Genomic DNA, 14,923 nt, shown 5'->3' with positions numbered 1-14,923 from the left:
TTTTTTTCAGGCTGGTGGGTGTTGGGAAGATAAATGTGGGGCTTAATTTGCTTTTTGTGCCCTAACTCTCGCAAAATATCACGTGACCCAAAAGTGGATAGATACATAGTCTGCCTAGGGTCTAGTAGGGTAGATAAAAAATAAAAAAAAGACAAGCCGTAGAGAAAAGTTCTCAATGCCCCACATTTAACCACATTGAACACGACTAACACAGGTTAACCTAAATAGGAAAGAACAAACAAAACAAGCAAATGCCAAGGTTGCGAGAGCCGGGTCTATATATAAGTAAATTTGAGTAAGGATGATTATGGGTATATGAAGCACGATGAATATACGCTGTTACAAAACAACAAAACTTGAAATCAAACCGAGTACAGATGCAAATAAAAGCAGGTCTGGCTACGCCAGCCATCAGTCGGCCTGCAGCAGACGTAAAACATTGTATGCGGGGGTGTTATCATCGCCTGTGTCACTTGCATGGGCACTGACACTCCCAGGATCTCCCGTATCGCTATTATGATGCTCAGATGTCTGCGTATCCGAGGCATCCAATGCGGCTGTCAATTGCTTGAGCGTCTCCTCAACTAGCTCAATAACATGCGGCTCAAGGCCTTCAGGCAGGAAGCCCTCCACACCACGTTTATTTGTTTTAGCATTTAGAGCCTTGAAAACGACTGGGAACTTGTTGCGGATACGGTCGCGTAGATCAGTGGGATAGCGCTCCTGGATACACGCGTGGGTAGGGTCGTTACGGATCTTGGACCACTGTGGCCCATAATGTATTAGGCCCTTGAGGATAGACATGTCCTCTTCGACAGTGAAGCGGCGGCGGCCGCGGCGCGCAGTAACTTTGAAAGGGCCAGTAATACCAAGCTTCTGGATGTCTTCCATGGTGCGTCGATGGCTACGTTTGGGGCGTGGCCGTTGGACTGGCTCCTCCTGATCTCGCGGGGGGCTTGGAGTGACATATCCAGGGCCATCATTAAGAATGTTGCTGGGAAATGACCCCTTGTTTTGCGAGGATAGTTTTAGAGTAGATTCGGTGTTTCCTAATGAGTTTCTGGGTTCGTCCTGAGCAGAAGGGTTCAGGATATTGCTTGGGAAGCTTTTAACAGTTGTAGCCGGTTGAGGCTTTGAGGTAGAGTCAGCCGCCAAAATTGCAATAGAAGGCAAAATGAGCGTATTTGAAGGAGAAGATGACGATTCCTGCCCTGCAGAATCTGAAGTTCGAGTGTTGAATCGGCATAATAATTCAGGAGGAGCGCATGTCCGGAAACGGTCTTTGAGATCGGCTGCTGATCGATCGTTGAATACAAAAGCAGGGTCTTTGGCAATGGTGGTCCACGCCCCAATTCCGTGCTTTTCAGTAGCCAAAATGAGCTTTTCGGTCTCAGCATCAGTCCATTTGCGGCGGCCCTTCTTGGGACGGCGTTTGACATTTGGTGGAGAGGGTGAATGACGGATGGCCGGGGTAGGATCAGAGAGAGCAGTATTATCGGCAGTCCCTAGAGAAAACTCTGGAAAGCTAGGGTTAAAGGCAGGGACATCAGTAAGGTGTGTCAAAGCATCAATGTTGATCTTGGACAGTGGTTGAGATTGAGGCTGAGTCTGAAATTGATTCTGGGGTGGCTGTGGCTGAGATGATGACTGAGATTGAGAATGAGTTGCTTCGTAGACGGGGATGCCTGAGGTGCCAATAGCGCGTGAACTAGAGCCAGACTTTGTCGAGAGCGAGATATCCTCTAGACGAGGGAGAACTGGCGGTAGCTCATAAGTGGCAGAGCTGACACGATAAGTGTCGCGAGGGTCAATAAAGTTCGTCTCGTACACTTCCTGAATACTAGGCAGGGTGTGACTTGGTGGAGCATCGTTCTGCTTGGGTGGCTGTTCGTTCCAGTAAGAAAAGCCGTAATCAGCATCCGGTTGGTACAAGTTATTAGCAACGCTAGATGAAGGGTACGGTAATGGGAAGTTGGGCAGCGAGCCCCCAGGGCGAGCTGGGGTTGGGCCTGAGGTTGCTGGTGGTAAAGATGAGGAAGAATCACCCCCGGGGTTTGTCACGGGGGTGAACTTTTTGCTGCTCATGGCGGTGGCTGGGTGAGGAAGCGGGCTTTCTTTAGGCGACCGGGTAGTGGCCACGCAAGCACAAGCGAGCGAATCAAATGGTAGTGCAAGAACCCCGAGATACGCATATATACCAATCAGGTGAGCGTCTCGGGAACAAGCGCGCTGCAGGCGGTTGGAATAGTCAACAGCTAGGACTCAAATGAGCAGGTATAATAGACAAGAGTGGAAGAAGAGAAGCACTTGAAGCACTAGAATATATACATAGTGTACGAGAACCCCGAGTCCCCGATATACAGTGTTCTGGCAGCACGCGACGCAGGTGAGAAATATGTAGACCGCAGTGATGCTTAGCAGTTCGCCGAGGGCTGTAATAGCAAGACCAACGTGTTAGAAGTATTTATAAAAAGGTCAGCAAGATTACTGTGCTTCGTTAGATAGATATCAAGAAGCGAGAAATTGAAAGCTAGAAACGAGAGGCGGGCCAATAGTCTACATATGTATGTACATACATAGGTCGTCTGGTTGCTGCCTTCCGTACGCCGCCTACTACTCTTTGGGATGTTTGTATCTGGTATCGGGAGCGGGACCAGCTCCGGAGTTAAGAAGAGCTTAAAAACGTTCTACCCGAAAGTTTCCTGGATGTCAGTAGCGCCTCGGAGTCCTTTTGCCAAGGGTGTGACAAGATGTCGCCCTGTACACTTGGCCATTGCTCGCTAACGCCGGCCTATTGATTTGCCGCGTTAGGCGGACCTTAATTAGTGAAGAAATTCGCGACGTACTTGTGGGTTGTATGATTTTTCCTGAATTTATTTTTTAGCTCTTTCTTGTTTTTGTGTATTTCTTGTTTTTTTTTGCATTTGCGTGTTTGTGTGGTTGTACTCACGTACTTATGTATTGGTTTGATGAAGTCCCCCCCGCATTATTACGAGTAACCATTGGTCCACTAAATCTCGGTGTGAAAAGGTAGCAAGTTCTCGGTGAGTAGTAAATAGGAGACCTTAGGCACAAGACACAAGACATACGCTTCCCATTAGGCCCTAATTTTCTGCATACTATTGCGAGAAACGTGCTTCATACGGAGGCTAATTTAGCACTTTACTGTAGATCTGCTTGTGTTTCTATTTTCCAGTTGTGCATGCCTGAAACGCTTCTTTTGCCTCACTAATACATTAATACGTACCGTATATAGCGCTTAGTCATCGGTAGCGGCCTTCGAAAATAAAAAAAACTCATATCGAAATCTTCCGACAGTACAGTATATTGCATAATACCTAAACGACAACACCTTGCCCGCCTTGCCCGCCTTGCCCACCTTGCCCACCTTGCTCACCCTTAGTTTTAGCTCATAACCTATTCATACTCCTGAAAACTTAACAGTATCAGCCTCTCACCTCCACCCGCTATGGCTTCAAATTTGCCCACCTTCCCACGTATCGTCTTTACTATTTTTGAGCCAATTTCTCTGTATGTTGCTGCCCTCTCCCCTTTCCCCCTACCTCCTACTCATCAATAGTTACCCCCTTTAGAATTGGTGGCTTCCTCAGTGCCGCTTTATTCCCAGCCTGGTTTGTCAATGCACAACTTCCTTTCGTTCTAGTCGGCGAAGTGGCAGGTGAGGCAGTCCCCGAAGGAGTGCCTGCTACTGCTCCCGCTGTATCTACCCCCGCTGCTGCTTTCACCTGGGATGATTATTCTCACCCCCCCATGAATCCTGCCGGCCTTACGGTCGCTTTACAGCTTGGCAATACTTATCTCCTTCTTGCCCTTCTTGGGGTTGCCGTCCTAACAACAACTCGCGAGATCCGCGTGGTGCGCGCGTATTTATTGGCCCTATGGGTTGCTGATATGAGCCATATCGGCATCACCTGCTATGGCTTAGGGCTGCACGCGGCACTCGATGTCCTGAACTGGAACGCCATGGCATGGGGGAACATTGGGATAACTGTGAGTTCTTTCACACTATTCTACGGCCTAGCTCGCTAACATTCACAACTTATTTTCTTCATCATCCTAGGGCTTCCTATTCTTAACGCGGACCGCTTATTTTGCGGGGCTCTTTGGTCTAGATCCTCTTCGGAAGCCGCTAAACGTAAAACCAAAGCTTCATGTACAGTAAATTCCATCTTTATATCCGATGGTTTAATTTAACGCGGGTTAATTTAGCATGGGGCTGGTTTGATCTGATTTATTACGACCTTTTTCCTTTGTTCCATGTCCTTCCTTTGTTTCTCAGTGGGCAAACCGGAAATCCAACCGTTTCATCCCCTCATCGGTGGTACTCCGTACATAATCTTCCTGCTCCTCTTTCGACATAGCATTCCACTGCTGCTCGCGAACCTTGTTGCGCCATATATAAAACAGCTTGACCAGATAGAACTGGAAAATGTTATACACTGTAATGGCCAGCAAAATCTTGTTACCACGGCGGTACAGCGGCTTGTCATCGTCTCTGTAGATGTTCGTAGCAATAATGTTGCCCGCTTGAACAAACATGTTGTAGAGCGCTGCACTCACTGCACGTGTACGCACAGAGTTGCTATTGCGCGCATTCCAACTGACCAAGATCGCATGGCAGTAAGGGTAGCTCAATAGGCCACTCAGCAGCACATATCGGACCCACGCACTGGTGCTAGCTGGCACTACCACGAGTGCAATCAGCCACGGAAGAATCCAGATGTTGGATAGCGATGAGATAATGGACCGTTCTTTCACCTTTTCCGACACCCATGAAATAACCAGAAGCTGTATAGCAAATAGGAACTGGGAAGGGATAGCGAGGAGGTTAGCCTTAAACGTATTGAATCCCAGCTGCCGCAGGATGTATGACAAGTAAGTATTTGGGGGCGAAGGCGGAATATAGGAAGTTAGCCCAATAAGGTATAAAGGCCACATTTCCCAGTCTTTAAGCACCTTCCACAAAAGTGCCAAGCCAACACCCTGTCGATTATTCATATCGCCCTTGGATGGATCGTCGCGTAGCAAGCGGTTCACCATAATGTACTCTTCACGCTCAGTGAACCAGCCCTTGGCCCCCCGCAACCAGCCTGAGGTTTGGCACGGACCAGCTGGCATTAGGCCAACGGAAAACAGGCCAATAGTTAGGGTTAGGGCTGCCTCGATCAAGAAAAGCCACTGCCAGCCTGAGTAGCCAGCAACGCCACGCATTTGAAGTACGCCTGCGGCAATGAAGGAGCCAAGGATGTTGCAGGTACTCAGGGCAGTCCAGAAAAAGGCAAGCCGCTTTGGCAGCTCATTGGATTTGTAAAAGTACGTGAGCCAAAGAACGACGTCGCTGTTGAATGTGGCCAAGGTTAGAGCAAGAGCGATGGTAAGATGGACAAACAGGGGAAGCTTTTTTTGCTTTTTGTGAAAAAAAAAAAAAAAAAAAGCCAACTAGTGAACATGGTCGGCATCACCACTTACGGAATAAAGCCACCCATGGCTAAGCCCAACAAGCAACGCATCACATAGTAGTGGGTTTTTGTCGCCATCCATGCCTGGCAACCAGAAACAATCGACCAGCATATGATAAGCGCCGGGATCCAGCGATCGGCGCCGAGCCTCTTGCTAATCAACCCGCTGGGTAGCTCGGCAGCAAGGAAGGACGTCAAGAATATGGTTTGGCCGTAGTTAAAGTCGTTGGTCGTCATGTTGAGCTCGGGCAGCTATATTGGAACGATTCCAGCGTTAGCAACTTGTCGCCAACAGTTTTTCCTTGCAATTCTCAGCTAAACGTGAGATGAAGACTTACGAGATTGTCGGATATAGCTCTATTGATGTTGCGGCGGTTTAGATCTAGAGAGCAGAACATGACCCAGGCAAGAAGAACAATCCGGATATCAATCTAGGAAACAGTTAATATGAGAAAGGGCTTTAAGAACTAAGTGTTGCTCCCTAGGGAACCAACCTTCCGAATCAGTTTTTTCTCTTCATCCGCCGTCCACTCAAAATCAGGATCAAAGCGGTGCCGGTTCTCATATTGCGCCTTGTTGTATACTTCTCTCCAGTACTCGGCCATCGATGGCGAGGAGAAGGCATGGTTTGGCGTGGAACCAAGGACATGTGGAGTGGCCTGTGTGCCAGTATCGTGGGACGAAGATGTTGCTACAGAACCGGTGCGCTTGGAGGGAGCAGAGGTTATATTAGGAGCTTTGCTGTCATCTTCATGGCGAGAAGAGTAACTATCTGCTCTGTCTTTGGGCTTCAAGCTGCGGGACCACGGCCAAGAAGTCATGATAGCAAACTCAGGGGGGCGGAGAAGGAATAAAGGCGGAGGAGGGCGTTGGTAGCAGAAAAGGGTGCCAGCAAATGGAGGCAAACAGCGTGTGGTGGTCTGCTTGGAAAGTAGAATAGCAAACAGAACAAAAGTAGGGCATCATCGGCCCATATATACTGACTTCTCTTGACCCGGAAATAGGAAAGGGTCCTACCTGCCCGGCGAGAACCCGGCGCATTTCTGCCGTCTGAGCACACTAATCTGAGGTGCTTATCTGTCAAACATGATATTACGGCCTTCTCTAGAACTAAGCCGGTCGATGGACTCTGCATCGGGCTTTTTTAATTGCGATTAGAGTTGCGTGTTTGTTTAGCAAATGATATAATACGCATTGCGACAAGAACAAGAAGGACCGTTATCAGCCCCCAGCCCAAGTAGGGAAAGCCCCGAAGAAAGGGTGGGACAGAAGCTCGACAAGGACGTATTAAGGCAGAAACCCGCAAGGATAAATGTAAAATATGGTCAAATTGGAATCTAGCAATAGAGAGACGGAGCAAAGAGGGCATCATATTCTGAGGCTTTGCTATTGGCTACTCTGACCTAAGACCCAGCAAGAGCTGCGGCTAGTAAATCTGCAACGTCACCCCTATCTCTAGATCTCGAGTCTCGCTGCAACTTTCCATATCTTTTGGCTACCGGGTATTTGTAGAAAATGGTGTCATCAGTGATCGAAATTCTGTTGGCGTATTACGACAGCCCTTCGATAGATGGCAGGTCAGTGTATCACGATTATGCAGCTAGCGAGACGTCACCTAGTAGGCCTAAACCCAGTAGAGACGGAGCTATTTATCCAGGTTATCCAAGGGACTAGTTTCTATGTCAGTAGATCTTCGAAAAGTGAGCAAAATAGACACAATGGAAAAGTCCACGGACAGGCGAGGCCTGTCTATGAACCGAGGGAGCGCTAAGGCTTTCGAAGTGGCCCTTGCTGGTGCAACGTCTTAAGTGAACGACACTTGCTGGGATTATTGCACCACATTAGAACAAAGTGGTGTTACAGGATGGGGATATTTCGACATTTTCGGGTGAAATTGTGAGTTTGGCAAAACGATAACGACGACCTTTTCCGGCTTTTTGCTAGCAAGGCAAGAACCAAGCTTTTGCTTAATTTCTACGCATGCAAAATATGTACTATGAGGGGAAGATATGATGGCTATGAGAAGCATACGTGTGTAACATGGCAGTAGCGAAAGCTATGGGGCTTTAAATGGTTAGAGGGCAACTTCTTTCTACTTAAATCACTATGCAACTTCTCTAAGGAATATCCTACTTATTGACGAACGACGTACTACAGGTGATCTTTGAATAAATTATAAAATTATACCCTAGCAGCATCGAGTCCAGCCCTTCGTTATCCCTCATACGGAGTCTCATATGGCGCTTCAGCTTGTGGTGTAATACGCGCTAGATGCCGCCTCTCGCCCGATGCCCAGTCTACCAAAGCCGAGTGCTGTGTTACGCGGTTATCCCAAGCAACTACCGTGCCCGGCTCCCACTTGACACGGACCTGAAAATCTGCGCCCCAAGCTAGATGGTCATACAGAAACTTGAGGAGGGCATCCGACTCCTCCTTTTTATAGCCGACAATTTCGCGGGTGACTGAGATTTTATTAGCAAAGAGTCTAGTCCGGGCGGCAGAAGGTGCGAATATACATACATTGCGGGTTGACATATAGCGCTTTTTCACCGGTGGCAGGATGCGTACGCACGACTGGGTGCACACTAGCGACAGGCTCACGGCGCTTGATGCTGCCCTTGCTCAGAGAGGCATTGACCTGCTCAATTCCGGAGTGTACTGCCTTGAGTCCATGCAGACGCTGCTTAAATCCCTCGCTTAGGCGGTTGTATGCTTCAACGGCATTCGTAAATATAGTGTCGCCACCAGCAGACGGCAAGTCTAGGACATAGAGGAAGGTCGTGCCAGGTGGCTGCTCCTCGTACGATACATCGCTGTGCCAGGCGACGGAACTTAGGCGATTAGCAAAGTAGGCATCAGCAGCAGTATCGCTGCCAGCCGAGCGGTGCACCAGATGAATTTCAGGGTGGCCCGCAGGCGAGCCGCTAGTGGGATGGATATGGTGGCGACCAAAGTAGGCGCCAAATTCAAGGGCCTGTTCAATCGAAAGAGAGGCAAAGTCCTGATCGCGGAAGGCGACAACCTTTCGCTCGGCAACAAAGCGTGCTAGCTGGTCGCGGCCAGCAGGACTCAGGCTACTTAGTTGGATGCCGCTAACTTCAGAGCCGGTGGAGGGTGTTAGGTGGTCGACTTTAGCTGAAGGGCCGAGCAACTCAGGGTAAGTCGGATCGGCGTCTTTTCCGTGCTCATAGTGCTCGAAAGGGGTCAAAGGAGGGTATTTCTGGTCGGGATTCCATGTAGGCAGATAATGGGGGTACTAAAGCAAGGAGGGAGTTTGTTAGTTCATGCTGAGAGAGCAAGCCATCAGAGTCGAGATATGGCAACATACTGTAGCAGCACCAAATTCCCCGTCGTGAGTACCAGTTAGCTCGGTCTCGGCCAGAGTGACAGGCGCCAGTTCTTTGTAGTCGCCGTCAGCTTTGGTGTAAGCCTTGGTATTGGGCACAGATACGGCTTCCACCGCAGTCTCGATTGCTGAAGGGGCCATGGTATTTGGGGAGAGTATGAAATGCTATAGGAACGTGTATTTGGGTGCGAACTTGAGAATAGTAGATGGCTAGATAGACGGTCTTAGGGTCATCACAACCTTTATATTTACCTCCAATACTGCCCTCGTTTGGGCATTAACCAGTTGCTGCCATTTGTAGGCTATTGCGACAATCGTGCGATTAATCACGCCAAGCTTGATGTTTTGGTGCAAACACTAGATAGAAGGAAAAAGAGCCCGGCCAAGATTTGACCAAGGCGAGTGGGAGGAGAAACAGTGCCAGATTCCCGGTTTGCGGGGAAGCGCAATGGCACTTGAGGGGTTAGCAACTGACAGGAGATGTCCAAGGTACAGATTCGCCAACTTGGATGTGCATATTAGTAAATGTAAAAGTACTTTGGGGGTAGGAGATAGGAAGAAGTACGTGAGCATGGAGATAGATGTAGCGACATGTCGTTGAGGGGGCCAATTATCACACCATACTCTCATATTTAACCGACAATTTGCTCTTGCCCTTTGATATTTGCCTTCAAGGAAATAAACTCACTAAGGAGATCTTGTACTATGATGCAATTCAGGGTGCACAACGCACAATGGGGATCACCAAGATTGGATAACGAGGCCAAAAGTATGTTGACAGCGCGATCAAGTTATAAAACAAGTGATTTTCGAGTCAAATTCAACACACGCATTCATGTTACATTAGCGTAGCGTATGCACTTTTCGTCGTTTCCAGTGAAAATATAGGATGACATTTAATAAATTAAACTCGCTCGCTATACTATCTAATTGTCTTCACAACGACCTGCCTACTCCATATTCCTTTCCCCCGCCTATGCCGGCCTATTCTGGCTATCACTACTCGATAGTCTGCCTACCACTGGTGCATCAACGTCTAATGCATCGCTTGTTCTCTATTATTTAGGAATATTTTCCATTCCGTAGCCGGGCTTCTTTGTTCTTCACTGCTGGCCGAGAGTCTCACTTGTCTATTAAAGAACCCAGTCAGGGCATTTTAATACATCGTTTCTTTCGTTCTTTTCGGAAGTGGTCAAGGTGCATAAAGAATAGATTCTAGAGGCCACTCTCATGCCCTTCCACTCATATTTAGAGGTATTTAAGCTAATAACTAGCCCCAAACACTGTTTTGGCGTCTTAGAAACCCGGGGGTCGGATAGGTCGGCCTCCTCTCTAGCCAGTGCTAGACCCTATAGCTATATATCAAGCTTCGTTATGGCAATCGTTGTGTTCAAAAGAACACTTGCAGCCCTTTATATCACTTCTAATCACGGTGGCTTTGTAGGCAGCATAAAGAGCTAGGAATAACTCGGTCTTTGAAGCATGGGCTATCGGGCACCTGGCCAGACTAGTTGATAAAGTGATAGAGTGTTGATTAGGGTGCTTGAGCCACTCAAGGCTCATATCATCGTTAGCCCAGCCATTTAGGTTCTTTCAATAGCACAACTGACAGGGAGATTTCCTTCTTAGTACTAATTGACAAGGTGATATGAGCCTGGAATCACAGTAGACAGTGTCAATTGCAGCTCAACAATGGGCACAGTTATAGATCATACGTCATTTAGGAATGTATTAGATGCTAGGGATAGGCAGTCTGAGGTGATGAAATCTATTCCTATAATAGTGCATACATATGTTAGCTTGCTCATAAAAAAGGAGCAGAGCAAATCCCCACGACTAACTACTGTATACATTTACCAGAAATCGCATCCCAAATCTTGACTTTCCTACCCAAAGACTCTGGTGCTAGTCACTCTCCGTTATTTGAGAGCGCCAGTCGCTGTGGCCCTCAAGAGCCTGCAAGAATGCGCCAGAAGCTGAATCCCAGATTTTGACTGTTCTTTCTGGAGACCCGAGTGCCAGTCGCTGTCCATCATTTGGGAATACCACTAATCTCACGCTGACATTATGGCCCTCAAGTGTCTACAAGCAAACAAGCATTCTAACTCACTTCAACCCTTGGCTTCAACTTAATTCGTTTTAGCTCTTCCTGGCTAAACTATCATTTTATTAAGCTGTTGATGGGGCTAAATATGAGCGCTGACGCGTAAATTTGCAAAGAAGTAACTTCAATAATCCTAGGAGCCGGCGGGCATCTTTCACGACGTCTTGGAGGTCATGCAGCGTGTTTTCCTGCTGCAAAATGTTAGATCCAGGTTAAATCTACACTCTTAGTAGAGGGAAACCTACCAGGTAAGCTCCTAATAACATTTCTATTTCTTTTGTTCTAGCAGGAGTGCTGCTGAGAAGGCTTAGAGCTTCTAACCACTGCAGATACACTTCCTTACACAGAGTCAGAATACTATCGTTTTCACCAGTGGTAATATCACACTCTAAAGTTTTGCGAGGCAGCGAGCTCATAGAAATTGGCTGCTGCAGAGACTGAATCCTGGTTTAGTCCAGCGTACATCTTAAACATGTGCTTTGCATCACCCAGGCTTTCCTCAATATTATGCCAACTGCCGCTTGACATAATCCATTTAGCTTGTGTAGGCCTCGTGAGCTCAAGGAAGAGTTGCTGTTCTGAATTGAACTCATCCAAGGCATCAGCCATCAAGGATAGCGTTTACCAAGGTTGAGTGATCCGGCATCGAAGTTGCTATCCAGGGCTCATGCGTAGTGTTTCTGCTGTTGAAGAGTTCCTTCCTTCCCTATGCAGCCGAACTTCTTCTGCACATCTGTGATGAGCTGTGATTTGTAGCGTGTGAGGCCACATGTCAGGCCTCGCAGCACGGATATGGCTTCTCTCAGTCGATCGCTGCCCTCAGCTTGGCAAAATAAATACGATAGGGGTGCCGATGGACTCCATGATGCCGGAAAGGAGCATCGTCTTCCCTTTGCGAGAGCCTCCCTCCATCCACAGAATTCGGATTCAGTTTCATTTTAGAAGTGCTGGAGCCCCATGTGTTCAAGAATCCATTCATAAGAGCCTTTTAGTAGCCTGTCTTTTTTCCCTTCAATATCCTTCTTGTCTGTCCAAGGATTAGTTACACAAATCTCTAAAAGGCATTGTCTATGTTTTCCTTGTTGATCTATGTTCGTCTGTTGTATGACTGGGTCTTTTTTTCTTTGCCAATGTTCCTTAGGTATGCAACTTACTCATTTCCCGCTACAATGGTGTTTTTAAGCTGTGTTGGAAAGTTTCTGCAACGTAATTCGGCTTCCGTGGCTCCGTCTTGGTCTCGTGAATATTATACGACTCCGTGTCATATTTTACAGCTTCTTGGGCTTTCTTAATGCGAAGCATCTGGCCACAGTCTTCAGCTCGAAACATATCCCTGAAAGCAGCGAGGGCCAAACGGCAAGGATAAACACAGATAGATGCTCCTCATGTAATACATAATTAGCTTGTGGAAGAAGCCGCACAATAGCTTCCTCTAGCTTCTCTCGAAGTGCAGCCGCAACCTTCTCGCTTGGGTTATCAGAAATCAAGCCCGCCAATTCCCAGTACTACCCCATTCTGTGTAGAACATGCTCTATGCCCCTACAATCTTTGCACGTATCAGCGACAGTATTTGCCACTAGCTATTCTAGCCTTAGTCAAGGGAAGTAAGCTGAGCCCTGTGTGCATGCAGTTCGGCCGTGTGGGACTTGGAGAAACATCATTTCCATAAGCCTAACTATATCTCGGGTGAGCTAGTCGTCTTTTTATATGCCAAGTGCATGTGCAACTGTCATGCCTGTTTCCCGCATCGCTCTGCGCGTGGCGACTGCCCCCATACCAAAAGGATCATGGGCCTTTTTTCAAGGGCTTGAGCATACGCTCGCTAGCATACTTTCAATTTCTTCCAGTAGCTGCCCTACACCTTCTGCAAGCTAGCAGTGCTCGTCTTAGTCTTAGTGTGGCAAGCTTTATGACGCGTGCTGCTTTCTTTACATTTGCGATTTCCAGTTTTGTTGTTACGGCTTAACCGGCTACCCATGAGCGCTCGTGACTGTGTCTTCCTTCATTATCCAGTCCTTTCCTAGTTTTAGGTTAGCGGAGATCTCTATATTAGGACCTGCTGCTGTTTGTACAAATGCATGGGCTCATTTGCCTGCTAGTGTCGATTCAAGGGTAGCCTGTAGCCATGATGCCATGATTAGGGTGTTTAGTTTCTTGAATTCCCTCAGTATGCGATGCGCGTGCTTTGCGATCTTGCGATCTTGCCCAACGATGGATGGAAGCAATATACATCTAGCTACCTTCAGACTTGATCGCCTAAACAACCACAGTCCAGGCTGCACTAACTTTGGTTTTCCACGCCTTTCTACACCCACACAACTATGCTGCTTGCAATCGCGCTCATCATTAACTAGTCCCATAGAAGTTTTACATAGCGATGTTAGATAGGTTGATGCCGTGTTTCGCGAATACACTGTCCACAAGCTTGGACCAGCTGTGGACAACAGCTTGATCTTCGTATTTAGCCCTCTAGTGGTTGTATGTGCGGAAGAAAAGGCCGTTTTGAGGACTAATTCTCACCTGCTCAAGATTTGTCATGGGTCATGTGGTCAGTGAGCAGTCAGTTGACCATTTCTTCAACGGCAGGCAGTTGTGAAGTAGGCCCTCACAAACCCAAATCAAGAATGAACACAGAACCCATATGTTCTTTAAAGTCGGATAGCGGGCGTTATAGGCTAATCCGATCGTGTCGAGATTGAATGCCCTTCTGCTGCGACCTAGCCTATGCTCATTAGTCTCATAGGTGCTCGCAGTGCGCCGTACACCTAGTTTTAGGTCATTTTGAAGGTCATTAAGGGTTAGGTGGGTATTTGTTTCAGTATCCGGTGATATGACGCTTAGTTGCCAAGTTGAGGATGTGAAAAGTGCGACGCCATGTGCGTTAGGCGTTCCCCACTCCACCAGGAGGCAGATTAGTCATCTTTCGTTTTTGTGCTGATCTATAAATATACCTACCTTTTTAATAGCAGAGCACTCTCATCAATATTACATATGAAGACGCCTGTAGTCAGAGTCTCTCAGTTGTCTAGCTTAAGCCCTCATACTGTCAAGTGTCTTAGACAACGATAGTATCTCTGCTTCATTACAGCACTTTGACTAGTATATCCCTGGTGACTTGGCTTTCCGCATGCGATTCACTATCATTTTATAGCCAAGAGCCCAATCGATAAGCAGTATTACTTCAAATGTGGGGCTCATCGAACTGCATCCTTGATACCTTTTACCTAATTTGTTGGTAGGGTTTAGCAGCTTTAGGTTTAGGGTCTATCAAAAGGTGGCGTGGCGTTGCAGCCCCTGCACCTTATTTGTGGCTCTTTTCTGTTGAGTTCCTGAGACGATAAGACAAAGATGCAGGGGGACTTAGTTGCGTTCTCTGCGGTTGGTGCCTGCAGCACAGTTATAGGGCCCCATGAAAAAATCGAGAGCTTAACAGGCTCTATTGTGGTGAGCTTCTAGCGGCAGGGTAGCAAGTATATGAGTGCATGGGCGCTCTGAGCTCAGGCAAAAATCTCATGGAATTGTTTTGTCTTTGTTGGGAAAAAGAAACGTGCAGATGTTGCATTCCAACAACAAACAAGAGGAAGCGTGACAATACTGAGAACTAGGGATGTTTGTGCCTTGTATATTCCTAGGCGCCGTGTGCTGTGCCGTGCTTGGGATACATTATTTCGGAAACTGACGAGTGAAGGGGGCAAGATTGAGGGCGGCTATAGAAGATACAGATACGTTCTGCCGTTTATTACACTGATGCGCCTACTCTTAATATAGCAGTCTATCTTTCTCAACTGAGCTATCTTTGCGTCCACCGTTGTTTGTTCGGCTTGCATTGCATTGTTCTCTCGGTTCCTGCAGTCTGACTTGCAGATTGTTTATTATTGCTTGTGCATCTGTGCTATAGCGTTGTTGACGGGGAACCTTGGCTTTGGCCGAAAAGCGCACTGAAAGAGCACTGAAAGCATACTGAAAGACCACTGAAGATGCCGCTCACCCACT

General features: G+C 47.5%; 4 protein-coding genes across 4 annotated transcripts; 1 reads left to right on the top strand and 3 right to left on the bottom strand.

The window, feature by feature from the left end:
- Window positions 1-411: 411 nt before the first annotated feature.
- HOO65_090199 (telomere-associated protein 1) lies at window positions 412-2,085 on the bottom strand (the record flags this gene model as incomplete). Its single annotated transcript, XM_071001636.1, has 1 exon — window positions 412-2,085. The coding sequence occupies one exon, from the start codon at window positions 2,083-2,085 to the stop codon at window positions 412-414; it is 1,674 nt and encodes a 557-aa protein (XP_070856085.1).
- A 1,384-nt stretch (window positions 2,086-3,469) lies between these two features.
- Window positions 3,470-4,050, top strand: HOO65_090198 (uncharacterized protein; the record flags this gene model as incomplete). Its single annotated transcript, XM_071004617.1, has 2 exons — window positions 3,470-3,531; window positions 3,594-4,050. 2 exons carry the CDS (start codon window positions 3,470-3,472, stop codon window positions 4,048-4,050), a joined length of 519 nt encoding a protein of 172 aa, XP_070856084.1.
- Window positions 4,051-4,296: 246 nt separating this feature from the next.
- Window positions 4,297-6,301, bottom strand: HOO65_090197 (putative transporter YIL166C; the record flags this gene model as incomplete). Its single annotated transcript, XM_071004481.1, has 4 exons — window positions 4,297-5,359; window positions 5,491-5,732; window positions 5,819-5,911; window positions 5,975-6,301. 4 exons carry the CDS (start codon window positions 6,299-6,301, stop codon window positions 4,297-4,299), a joined length of 1,725 nt encoding a protein of 574 aa, XP_070856083.1.
- A 1,393-nt stretch (window positions 6,302-7,694) lies between these two features.
- On the bottom strand, window positions 7,695-8,967 carry HOO65_090196 (Alpha-ketoglutarate-dependent sulfonate dioxygenase; the record flags this gene model as incomplete). The annotated part of the gene is made up of 3 exons (XM_071004549.1): window positions 7,695-7,942; window positions 8,001-8,736; window positions 8,809-8,967. 3 exons carry the CDS (start codon window positions 8,965-8,967, stop codon window positions 7,695-7,697), a joined length of 1,143 nt encoding a protein of 380 aa, XP_070856082.1.
- Window positions 8,968-14,923: the final 5,956 nt, after the last annotated feature.

Source organism: Ceratocystis lukuohia (assembly GCF_044167205.1).
Source record: "Ceratocystis lukuohia strain C4212 chromosome Unknown Supercontig9_pilon, whole genome shotgun sequence".
NCBI classification, from domain to species: domain Eukaryota; kingdom Fungi; phylum Ascomycota; class Sordariomycetes; order Microascales; family Ceratocystidaceae; genus Ceratocystis; species Ceratocystis lukuohia.
This window is presented reverse-complemented; position numbering and strand designations above follow the sequence as displayed.